Source organism: Pogona vitticeps, chromosome 3 (genome assembly GCF_051106095.1).
Source record: "Pogona vitticeps strain Pit_001003342236 chromosome 3, PviZW2.1, whole genome shotgun sequence".
NCBI lineage: Eukaryota > Metazoa > Chordata > Lepidosauria > Squamata > Agamidae > Pogona > Pogona vitticeps.
This window is the reverse complement of record NC_135785.1, coordinates 241230079-241243175: the sequence shown is the minus strand read 5'-3', so window position 1 is coordinate 241243175 and position 13097 is coordinate 241230079. Positions and strand designations below refer to the sequence as shown.

Sequence of the window (13097 nt, the reverse complement as noted above, 5' to 3'; positions counted from 1 at the left end):
TGCAGACTCCCAAAGAATAGCAAGGAGACACAAGAGGGCCTTCTTAAACAAACAGAGCAAAGAAATAGAGGAAAATAATAGAAAGGGAAAAACTAGAGATCTGTTCAAGAAAATTGGAGATGTTAAAGGAACATTTTGTGCAAAGATGGACATGATAAAGGACAAAAATGGTAGGGACCTAACAGAAGTAGAAGACATCAAGAAGAGGTGGCAAGAATACACACAGGAATTATATCAGAAAGATTTGGATGTCCTGGAGAACCCAGTTAGTGTGGTTGCTGACCTTGAGCCAGGCATCCTGGAGACTGAAGTCAAGTGGGCCTTAGAAAGCATGGCTAACAACAAGGCCACTGGAGGTGATAGCATTCCAGCTATCTATTTAAAATCTTAAAAGATTATTCTGTTAAGGTGTTACACTTAATATGCCAGCAAGTTTGGAAAACTCAGCAGTGGCCAGAGGATTGGAAAAGATCAGTCTATATACCAATCCCAAAGAAGGGCAATGCCATACAATTGCACTCATTTCACACGCTAGCAAGGTTATGCTCAAAATCCTACAAGGTAGGCTTCAGTAGTATGTGGCCTGAGAACTCCCAGAAATACACGCTGGATTTCGAAGGGGCAGAGGAACTAGAGACCAAATTGCCAATATGCACTGGATTATTGAGAAAGCCACAGAGTTCCAGAAAAACATCGATTTCTGCTTCATTGAATACACAAAAGCCTTTGACTGTATGGACCACAGCAAACTATAGCAAGTTCTTAAAGAAATAGGACTGCCTGACTACCTTATCTGTCTTCTGAGAAATCTATACATGGGACAGGAAGCAACAGTTAGAACTGGATATGGAACAATGGATTGGTTCAAAATTGGGAAAGGAGTACGACAAGGTTGTATATTGTCTCCCTGCTTATTTGACTTATATGCAGAATACATTGTGCGAAAGGCTGGGCTGGATGAATCCCAAACCGGAATTAAGATTGCTGGAAAAAATCAGTAACCTCACATATGCAGATGATACCACTCTGACGGCAGAAAGTGAAGAGGAAATAAAGAACTTTGTAATGAGGGTGAAAGAGGAGAGCGCAACAAATTATCTGAGGCTCAACATCAAAAAAACTAAGATCATGGCCACTGGCCCCATCACCTCCTGACAAATAGAAGGGGAAGATATGAAGGTAGTGACAGATTTTACTTTCTTGGGCTCCATGATCACTGCAGATGGTGACAGCAGCCACGATATTAAAAGACACCTGCTTCTTGGGAGGAAAGGGATGACAAACCTAGACAGCATCTTAAAAAGCAGAGACATCACCTTGCCAACAAAGGTCCGCATAGTCAAAGCTATGGTTTTTCCAGTAGTGATGTATGGAAGTGAGAGCTGGACCATAAAGAAGGTTGACCGCTGAAGAATTGATGCTTTTGAATTGTGGTGCTGGAGGAGGCTCTTGAGAGTCCCCTGGACTGCAAGGAGAACAAACCTATCCATTCTGAAGGTAATCAACCCTGAATGCTCACTGGAAGGGACGGATCCTGAATCTCAGGCTGCAATACTTTGGCCATCTCATGAGAAGACTCCCTGGAAATGACGCTGATGTTGGAAAAATGTGAAGGCAAGAGGACAAGGGGATGGCAGAGGACGAGATGGTTGGATAGTGTCATCAAAGCTACCAACATGAATTTGACCAAACTTCAGGGGGCAGTGGAAGATAGGAGGGCCTGGCGTTCTCTTGTCCTTGGGGTCACAAAGAGTTGGACATGACTTAACGACTAAACAACAACATAATTTATTTGTAATTCAAATATGTTACATTAGTTACAATTAGATTTTTCATCAGTCCATGCTTAGGATCAAAGCTTGAATTGGCTCAAATTCGGTTGTGGATTAAAATAACAAAAGTGCAATTAAATTTACCAGGTTTGCCCCATTATTTTAAAAATAATGGTCCTATCATGCTATCAAGAGAAACACACTCTACTGGGACAGAATCACTTCTTGAGCATTCAGACTAAAGGCCAAAAGTATGAGCTATCCATTAATCTAGCTCAGAGATGGATTAGAGTAAAAATAGCTATAATGACAGACCTTTTAATAGATGCGCTTTTACAGGTGTAGATCCCGGATGGTGATATAAATATAGTACTGTAATTGCTGTGGACAGGCACACATGCAGATATTATAATAGTCAAGTTGTAGATTTTGAATCTGTTGTATCAGATTTTTTGTAGAGTAAGTTATTTGAGGATTGGTATCTATATGGAGGAACTTGGCTCAAGTATGAAAGCTCATTTAGATAAAACTTAATTCAATTAGGGATGTGGTGGCGCTGCGGGCTAAACCACAGAAGCCTTTGTGTGCTGCAGGGTCAGAAGACCAGCAGTCGTAAGATCGAATCCACGCGACGGAGTGAGCTCCTGTCGCTTTGTCCCAGCTCCTTGCCAACCTAGCAGTTCTAAAGCATGTAAATGCGAATAGATAAATAGGTACCACCTCAGTGGGAAGGTAAACAGTGTTCCAAGTCTAAGTCGCGCTGGCCATGTGACAACGGAAACTGTCTTCAGACAAACTCTGGCTCTACGGCTTGGAAACGGGGATGAGCACCGCCCCCTAGAGTCAAACATGACTGACTAAAATGTCAAGGGGGACCTTTACCTTTAATTCAATTAAGCTTTATGTAGCGCTTAGAAATCTTCATTGATTTAAACCACAAATTACACTAAACTATCACCACAGATTTCCTTCTTCTTCTTCTTCTTCTTCTTTTTGGCCAGGTTTCAATTCAGCTATACTTCCCATCTCAAAACAGAAAACACAAGATTTTTAGATTTTTGTAACATGTCTATTGATTATTTTATTTATTACCTACAGCAGGAATGGACAACATGTGTTCTGCAATGTGCTGTTGCACCCAGTTCTTCTCATTTCTGACTGCAGGCCATGGTGGCTGAGGATGATGGGAATTGTGGTTAAGTACAAGCAAAGTGTAGCTGGTTAGGGCAGGATGGTATGGACAATATGAAGGAGATGGACCAGTGATACTCAGGAACTTCTTACACTATCACATTTACAGCCATCAGCAGCAGAGTGGAAGGGTCAGATGTAATTCTTAGCAGTCCAGACAGCTTTCCAAATTCAATTCCCACTGTGTCCACTATGGGTTGAATTTCCTCTATGATGGAATGTGTTCAGGCACTCCATCAGGGAGTCACTGGTTGAATTTTCGCTTCAGTCTAGGAATCTGCAATTAAAAAAAAAAGCCACAGAATAAATTCTCCAGGAATCATTGCTTACATCAGGGATAAGTGTAATGCACAGGCTGCATGCGGGCAATAAGGCAGTTCTGATCAGCTCTCAGTCCCTACCCCCATGTCAAAAGTTTTTTTTAAAAAGCCTACTACTTACAGAATTTTCAAGGCTAGAAATCCTTTTATGAAAAAAGAAATCAGGATCTATTTAGAAAATATGGCAAATTTTAAAGGTCTTTCTAACATGTGTACCCATTTTTTTACAACAACTATCAAACAATGTATTTCCCAGCCTTTCCATTCCTTTGCTGTGTGACATATTTTAGGGTTCATCACTGGCAATCTTAGCTCATAGGTGGTCTTAGCTTTCCACCCACTACTGCAAGCCAAATTCCGGAGGTGGCATTTTAGACTACACAAGAGAATTAAGGGGGTGGGGATCACAAATTTAGGGACTGGTCTTAGCATATGCTTTTATGCATCAGGTCTTCCAAGGTGCCAGAACACCCTTACACATCAAGAGAGAGTTTTCTCCACCTCAGCATCACTTTTTTACCCGCCGGGGTATCCCTGAATTTATTTATTTATTTATTTGATTTATACCCCGCCCCCCTAGACAGTGTCTACTCAGGGTGGCTTACAAAAATCATAAAATATCATTGAATGACAATAAAACATCACAATCGCAATCACAGCATCTTGGCTGCACCATCGACTTCCTCCCTCAGCACCAGGCTACGTTGGAATCTCCAGAGGGCGGGTAGAATGATTGACACTACTCCAAGCCAGCCCATTCGCAGGAAAGGCAGAATGTGACCAATCAGAGTGCCTCAGCTGCAATCACTGGAACACACTGCCCTGGAATACGTGTGCGCAGACAGAGCAGGCGGTTGCTCGGTGATCGCAATTTCATGAGGACCGGCTGCGCGGCGACACCCACAGACCCCCCTCATCCTCCCAGGCGGCTAAACTGCAATTCGCCACGAAAGGTCGGCTTTCTTTAATTTCAGCACGCGAACGCCTTCTTTGCCTCGTAGCCACGGTAACCAGCCAGCCACGGTCACTCGCAATCACCTCCCGAACGCGGAGGTGCAACGCCAATGCCAGACCGGCGGGTGCCGGTGCCCCAGCTCATGGTTCCGGTAAAGAAGATGCGCGCGCATTGAGCTCACGTTTCCTGCCGTGCAAGAACGAGGAATTCTACGGGAACTTTAACGGAAAATCTGCGAAAAACATAGTCGGCACACGGTCCCATCTTTAACAATCCTGTTTATATTCTGTAGACTAAAGTTTGTGACTCATTTATTGGGTCAGTACACCTCATGTTCGATCTTTCTGTTTCCCTACTGCCTTTCACTTATTTTCTCCCCACTAAATCTTGCCTTCTCATAATACGGCCCCCAAGCAAGGATAGCCTCAGTTTAGTCATTTTAGTAACTAGAAAGAGTTTAGTGTGATTGGATCTAGATCCCATTTATTTGTCTTTCTGGTGATCTATCTATGATATCTATAAAGCTCTCTTACAACACAAGTGTTCAAATGAAACAGTTTTTCCCTCTCAGTTTTCCTCACAGTCCAGCTTTAACATCCACACATAGTAATAAAAAATACCATAGTAGATGATTTTGGCCTCCGTCCTTTCATTTCAGGTGGTATACAAAACAGTTTACATTAGATTAGCTGCATCGTTATAGACATGTACTGTACAAAAGTATGTCTGGATGCTTTCCCCCAACACAAAACACAAGCCTTTGCTTAGAAAATGTGGGTGTATACACTAAAGGGGGCAGCAGATCTCAAATACAAACATCTACTGTATTGCTAGTCACAGACCTGCTATTAAATGTACTATATACCCATTTCTATACCTCAATTCCTTGATAGAATTTTAACTATTCTGTTTCTTATTTATTATTAGATTGTTTTAAAAATTCCATTAATGTGAACTTTCCTGCATGACAGAACTGTCATTTTGAATTTTGTTAAAAGACTGCATTCATTGCAAGGTTCAAAGGCCTTCTCTACTACCCTCTTTCCCCTAAAATAAGACAGGGTCTTATATTAAATTTTGCCCCCAAAATGCATTGGGGCTTATTTTCAGGGGATGTTTTACTTTTTTTCATGTTCAACAATCTACATTTATTCAAAAACAGTCATGTCATCTTTTGCTGGTTACTGCACAATGCTGGAGGACGGGGTTTCACTTAACTAGGGCTTATTTTGGGGGTAGGGCTTCTATTATGAGCATCCTGAAAAATCCTGCTAGGGCTTATTTTCAGGTGAGGTCTTATTTTTTGGTGAACAGGGTATGATCACATTACAAATTAAATTATGAAAGCAGTGTATTATTTTTTATTTGATTTATATTCCACAACTAGTGCAAGCACTATGGGCAGTTTACAAGTTTAAATCCCACAGACCCCACATACATAATACATACAACAATATGGTGATTAAAATATGATTAAAATCATACGAAGAAGAAAAAGCATAGATTAAAGAATATGAAAAAATATAATCAGGGAATAGAATGATTAGTAACTATAGTAATACTGGAAAATTTGCTGGTTTTTTTCTGATCTTTTTAGTATAATAAAGAAAAGAAGAATAAGGAAACCTCAGAGGTTTTATGAACAACAATCATTATTGTCCGCTTATGTGTCCATATCATGATGTTCGTAAACAAAGGCACAGCGATAGCAATAGATGGTGGTCCAGTGGATGTCAACTCATGAGAGCAAGACATGACACTTTAAACTGTCTTTTTTTTGAAATCTGCAATGTGACTCTGGCACTACAGAGTCACATATAGCACGGCAAGAGAGGCCGCACAGTAGTGTCTCAGGTGTGCTTCACCATTTCAACCTTCCAATATTAGTAGAAAAAAAAAATAAGCCACTAATAGAGAAACATTTCCTTTTATAGATACTGTAGTGTAAATCTTGTGACTTGCTATGTGACATTGGGCTTAACTGTTTATAAAGAGAACATCAACAGTTCCTACCTGAAGTATGGGGCCACCCTTCCAAATGTTGAGAGTAAGACACACAGGCCATCCACCAGTAACTACTTCTGTAATACCCTCAAGGGGGTTCTGTTTTGTTTGAAAGGTAACAGTGAAGAACTAGTCTTGTTTGGAGCCTGGTTTGCCTCTGTGATCAGTGTTGGTGGGGAAAAATGTAGCCTTCCAGATGTGCCTGGCCTCTAACTCCCATCATCCCCACTTCACTGGTTTTGTTCTCCATGGTTTACACTGACTGCAACCCTCATAATCCTTCAACATTATCTCTGCAAGGTGCATCCTCTCAAGAGCACCCCTTCCCCGGGAAAATCCCTAAAGCGGCCATGGGACCAAACACTTTGTTACCCCCATGTAACTCTGTGTCCTTTCCTTCTTCATGACACCAATGTGCCTTTCAATGGCAGAAAACCAGATTTTGATGATAACCTGGGCAGGGCCCTAACGGAAGTCACTCTCGAAAAATTGCTGCCACAAAAATTGCGGTCCGTTTGATTCATGCTCCATTTTACGTTGTTGATCGATTTTTCAAGTCATAGTCTGTACTGTGATTCTCCGCGCCTTTAAATCCAGCAACAAGCATTCCTTTCTTCCGCTTCACACAAAATGGGTCCCCATGGCAACAGAGCTTCCATCACCGGTAGCCTTCAGTTCCTATCATGCTTCAATTCATGTCTGGTGCCACCCATCCTCAGTTGCTTCGAGCTACAACCCTCTGTCTCTAAACCCGTCCCTCGCACATGGCCCTTACCGGTGTTGGCCCGGGACTACGACTCCCCAAGATACAGGCAAAGCTTATTTTCGGCAACGCTTTCGGAGCGAAGATTGGCCATTTGAACTACATTTCCCATAAGCCCAGCTGGCCGTTAGGACGCGATGCACCCTGGGAGAGAGGAACTGGTAACTTTGGCAGGAGGGAGCGAGCGAGCGAATGTGCGAAGAGGAGGCGTGGCCTCGAAGCCGGTTGATTCCACGTGGGAACCACCAGAGAAAGAGAGGGGTGGGGAGAATTTTTACGACGACGCTCTCCTTTTTTTTCAGCAGTGTGGTCAAGCGCGGCTGCCGTATTGCGAGTCGCGAGATACCGGCACTTGTGCAGCTTGCCAGTTTAGCTCTCCAAGCCGGCTGAGGGAAGGGCGGCAGCGGCAGCGGCGAACGGGAGGAGGGGGAGAGAGGGAAGCCAGCGGCGGCCGTAGTCTCCGCCCCTCGTCTCGTCGTCCCCCCCGCCCGCCCGCTACAGCCTCCCCCTTTTCTCCGGCCCCCTCACCTGGATGGTCCGCGTCGCGGCGGCGTCGGGGCCTCCTCCTCCTCCTCCCTGGTGCCTGCGGCGGGTGGAGACTCCGCAGGGTGGGGTGTCGTGTGAGGCAGCGGCGGAGGGAGAGTCCAGGCGCTGAATGAAGATGGACTATGACTTTAAGGTGAAGCTGACCGGAGAGCGCGAACGGGTGGAGGACCTTTTCGAGTACGAGGGCTGCAAGGTGGGGAGGGGAACCTACGGTCACGTCTACAAGGCCAAGCGGAAAGACGGGTGAGTCAGGACGGGCAGGGCGGCCCCCCTCACCCAGACGGGGAAGGAGGGGGGGCAAACCTCTCCGCCCTTTTCCTCAAATGTATTTCTCTCTCTTTTGCCTTGTTCTCTCGCTTTCTTCCGCTCTTGATCGTAACGGCGCCTCCCCGCGCCGGTCTCACGAGTTCCCCCCCCCCGCCTGCCCCGGCCCCGGCTTTCCCGTCTGCCACGCTGTCTGTCCGCCTCCTTCCCTCCCTCCCTCTGGCTGCTCGCTCACAGGCGAGGAGCGCGAGAGGTGTGAATGGATGGGCTCTGTCTGAGGCAGGAACTTTCTCTTCCCTTCTCCTCCTGGCTCCGTTATGCCCGCGGAATTCTCCTAAGGCAGCTCTGCTGGGTGTCCCGCAGCAGACACGTTCAGGGCGTTGTGTTTCGGTTGGAGAACAGGTTCGTTGGGTCGTCAATTTCCCCAGGATTAGCTGTGGCCGCCTCTCGTCCGGTCCAGCAGAGTCTTGTTGCTCAGAGTTACAAGTTTTATTTGCTGGGTTTTCAATGGTCTGGAGCCCATTATTTGAAGAAAACTACAGTATCCCGAATAGATTTGTTAGTTTTTAAGGTGCCGCACAGGACTCTGTTTAAGATATGCAAGATACTGTGGATCAGAGCCCATGTTATCAGGCAATGCTCTCAGGTATATAATAACATTAATAATGATGATCGTTATCATCATCCTGTGCCATCAAGCTAATTCTGTTTTAGGATGACTTTCTTCAGGGTTTTTCAGATAGAGTATACATGGTCTAGAGGGGCGGGGTAAAAATCAAATAAATAAATAAATACTCAGAAGTGGTTTACTCTTCCCTTCTTCTGGGATTGCCCTGGGAATGTGCAGCTTGGCCAAGGACACACAGGCTGGCTTTCCTGGGATGCACAGTGGAGAACTGAGCTCCTATACCTCTGGCTCTGCAGCCATAAACTTACCTCACTGAACTCTAAAATACTACAGTGCAGATCTTTTGTCAGAACTGTATGTGTTTAGGAAGCTATCTTAGGAGACTGGAGTACTTCTTCCATCTATTCTGTCGCATAAAGGCTCACTTGATCTCTGGCTCCTTAAAATGAAGGTGGTGGGGACTGAACTGTAGTATGTCTGCAAGCAAAGAATGTGGTTTTCTGCTTAGTTGTGGTCACCTTTGTCATTTCTTTTTGTTTCTGTTGTTCACATCTCAGTTATATTCACTGTGTGCATGTGTGCTGCTTCTCTCACCTTCCTTTCCAATTGAGTTCTCTATCTTCTTCACAACCACATGTTTGATTAACAACTCACTTTTTATGTAAAGTTGTTGATTCAGTAACTGTGATACCCGCACCCCGGGTCGTGAGGTGATGTTGGGAGTGCCGTCTCGCCCTAGAGCCTCCGTGGGCACCCAGACAGCTCCCAAGCCTTTCCCACCCCGGATGTTACACCAGGCAGTGGACACTATGGATTTAGAACGGGGCATGAAGGGCTTAAATATCTCGACCCAGACTCCTCAGGTTTGGGCGGGAAGAGGTTGGAAGGATCCAGAAGAGGGAGCTGTGGGGGAGGTCAGTCGGAGGAGAGACGTTGAGGAGGAAGGATGGGAATGGGTGTCCATCCAAGACCCTTGGACGGGCAAGTGGGAGCAGGTGCGGCTCACTAAGAGGGAGGCGGAGGAGAAGAGAAGGAGGGAGATGACAGTTCGGCCTTCTTATTGGGGAGAAAGGGAGACTAGAGAGTGGCGACGAAAGTTGGTGGAAGAGAAAAAGCGAATAGAGAAGGAAAGGGAGGAAAAGAAGTCATGGCATCTGGAGGAGTTGAGAAAACTGGGTTATTACCAGGTCCCTGGGATGCCACCAGGGCAGAGAACCATGTACCCTGGGGATATACAGGGTATGAGGAGACAACACCGTTATTGACCATAGATCCCGTCGAGGTCAAGCAACCCATTTGATGAAGACTGGGTGCCCCTGTATGAGCCGTTGCTCCCACAGGAGAAGTTTGTTCCCAAATTAGTGGACATTTCTATTCCCTTGCCCAAGTTAATAAATGAAGACAAGTTGTTTGGTTTAAAAACGTCTCATGTTTTATTTGGTTCGGGGGAGGCGAAGACTAACACAGTAACCCAGGAATAATTATCAGGTACTAACTTTCACCTCCATTATTCTTACAATTTAGAACAGCTTTCTGTTTGAAAATGTCTATAGTGGGATGGATGCTGAGTTTACTTGAGTAATAAGAGGGTAGATCCTTAAATGTTCTTCAGAATATGCCTTTTCTCTTCCTGCTTATTTTCTTACAGTTCTATGCATGGCCTTTTCTTTAACAATGCCGCTTGTCTCTTACCTACTATTAGCACATTCTTGAGTTCATACCTGGCTTCCTTGGTAACGGTGATTTTATTTTTAGTGGTTTCTTTAGTACTTCTAATCTTACACAGTACACAACATTCCATTATGCTACGTCCCTCAAGTAAGAGTCAGCATATATCCAATTGTAAAAATCCTTTTGTGTAATCTTTTGTGAGAGGACTCTCTAGTTGGCTGTGCACAAAATTTACACTGTTTTGCCAAGCAGCATTTAATTTTATTGACTGGTCACCATTTTACATTTCAGTGGTGGCTGCTTTTTGCCATTATAATAGGGAGTTGGGTGATTTTTCCCTTGTCATATGGCCAGCTATTTTTTGCTTTTTCATCACAGAAACTCTTGACAAAAATAAGTATTTTCTGCTGGATGCTATTGGGAAATATAACTTGTGACTTTTCTTGTCTCTAGTGGAGGTTTACCTTTAAAAAAAACAGCACTCCATATTTCTTACTTGCAGTGAACATTCTAGATATTGCAAACATTTTAACAAAGGTTTCTGCAAATATCTTGTAAATAGCAAACATCCTGCAAGTTTGCTTTCATTTCACATATACTGCATCAATAAGTGATGCGGTTGAAATCAGTGTTCTGTAATAATGCGGTATCTTTTGGTTACAGTCCTTCCATTTTTATGTTTGCTTCTGCTGCATGCTTCTCGTGCACCATTATCTCCCCATCCGTCTTGCAGGGATTCCAAATCTTGCTGCTCACAGTGCTTGAGTGCTTGATTAGCAAAATATTTTGAATCGGTTTTCAACACTAGTTAGTATGTACATTTCACATTAAACATATATGTGTGCTCAAACATGTTTTTGTTGCTGATAGTAGTTTTTTGTAAGTTGCCTCAAATATAGATATAATTTTAATAAACTTAACATTTTGATTTTGTCAGTTCCAGATTTTTCACCTTGATTGTAAAAAGTTTTTTTGTTTGATTTTTTTTTGAAAATCAAAGTACGGGTGACAATATGGCAACTTCAAAGGGTGTCATTTGTAATCTCTTTGAGACATCTACCACAGGTTTTTATTTTGCATGGCTGCTCTGACATAGCTGTCCATGAGAATACCAGTCATTCTAAGAGTTAGAATCCGTTTCTTTACCCTGAAAGATGTCATCCTGTACAACGCTACCACAATAATCTAAATAAGCCTATGTGAATGATTATATGTAGTAGTAACTGTGTGTTTCTTAATCACCTTAGCTCTGCAGTTAGCTCATTTTTCAGATAATGATACTGAGCAAGTAAAGACTTCAGTCTTTTAAAAAATATGAGCTGTTCTATAGGCTTGCTATCAGGTCTTCCTCTGAAAAATTCTCAGTTCGCTTTCATTTCTAAATGGGGACTGAGCTTAAAAAGCAGAAAAACCTGTATTTCTGGGAACTGAGCATAGGGGTCTGTGGATGTTGGAGATTTGAAATGCTTCTAAAAATTTATTGACCTTCAAAATAGTTATTGGACTGGTTTGAAGCTGGTAGCTTTTAGATCCCAAAATCCAATTCTCTGTAGTTTCAACAGAAATGCATGTCAGGGGAGGAGAGGGGAGCCTATCAAACAGACAAGAGGAAAAGTGTGACCCTTCCTCCCTAACCATATGTATTTATATGCTTTTCACAACCTTTTGAATCTAGCACAAAAACCAATTGAGCTGACAAGAGGAGGAAGAGCCAATCCTCTCGGTTGCATCCATGGTCACCCAGGTTATGTATAGGTACCAGTGGTGTTGGTAAATATTTAGATTTAGAAAATCTTTACATAAATTTGATAGGAACATGTTTTTGTTTTTTACACTATAAATCCCCAAATACTTCATTTTGGGAGTCCCACCTGATTGGTACCTACAGAACACATAAATGTGACTCACCTGGAAAAAATACTTAGTTTCCTGTCAAAAAAGAAGCTTCCAGCAAGAATGAGGGCAGCTCCCTTTTCTAACAGGATGCTTGGTAGACCTAGGCCTATGCTAAGCCACAAAGCCTTCCAGTTTAAGCCTTCCTCTCAGGTGTTTGCAGGTTTCTGTGAGGCACATTTAGATGTTTGCAAGTTTCTGTGTCTCAGGTGGGGCTCATAGAATGAAGAATTGCACCCCTACCACCCTGACCAATTTCTTCTTGTTTCCAACTGGAGTTTAGGATGGAAGCTTTTCTTGGTGCCTTGATAAAAGTCCTGTGTTGAGACCACCAGCTGTGCTGAGAGCCCCAATCCAAGAACCCCTGGGTTACTCAAGGCTGGGAACCACTGATTTAGATAATCAAACAAAGGAATTTATTTATTTATTCTGCCTTTCTCCTTAAAAAGTACCCATAATTAAAAGGATAATATGTAGAAACTAAAAACAGTAGGTATACAAATATTTTAAAAGAATTAAATAAAGATTACGTTAAAAACAGCAATACAATTAATACATAAACACATTTAAAATAACAATCCACAACCATTCATTTGAAAACCCCTCTCAGACCACCAGTTCTTAAGAAAGAGCCTGCCTGAACAGAAAGGTCTTTGCCTGATTGCAGAAGGACAGCAATGATGGGGCCAGCCTAACTTTCCGTGGGAGGGAGTTCCAGAGTCTGGGAGCAGCAACAGAGAAGGCCCTCTCCCATGTCCGCACCAAGCGTACCTCTGAAGGTGGTGGGACTGAGAGAAAGGCCCCCCTGATGATCTTAAAGCTCTGGTAAGGCTCATGGAGATGCAGTCTTTTAGATAGCTTGGACCCACACTGTTTAAGGCTTTACAGGTTATGTCCAGCACTCTGAATTGTGCCCAGAAATGGATCGGCAGCTAGTGGAGCTGCCGTAATGGGGTGTGTGTGTCAAATTATCTCTGTAACTAGCTCATGTCAGCAGTCTGGCTGCTGCATTTGGACCCTCTGGAGTTTCCAAATACTTTCCAAAGGCAGCTCCATGTAAAGCATCTTACAGAATCCAGCTGAGATGTAA

General features: G+C 43.5%; 1 protein-coding gene and 1 long non-coding RNA gene across 3 annotated transcripts in view; one reads left to right on the top strand and one right to left on the bottom strand.

Annotated features, from left to right (window-relative positions):
- Nucleotides 1–2819: 2819 nt before the first annotated feature.
- On the bottom strand, nt 2820–7098 carry LOC140705598 (uncharacterized). The gene is made up of 2 exons (XR_012085003.2): nt 6252–7098; nt 2820–3240 (listed from the first exon to the last, which is right to left on the bottom strand). It is a non-coding gene; the product is annotated as an uncharacterized LOC140705598 (long non-coding RNA).
- Nucleotides 7099–7525: 427 nt separating this feature from the next.
- CDK8 (cyclin dependent kinase 8) overlaps nt 7526–13097 on the top strand; it is a 77738-nt gene continuing 72166 nt past the window's right edge. For both annotated transcript variants that reach the window (XM_020788550.3, XM_020788548.3), the window contains exon 1: nt 7526–7794. In XM_020788550.3, the coding sequence (XP_020644209.1) occupies nt 7661–7794 (134 nt within the window). In that variant the 5' untranslated portion in view covers nt 7526–7660. The remainder of the gene's footprint in view (nt 7795–13097) is intronic.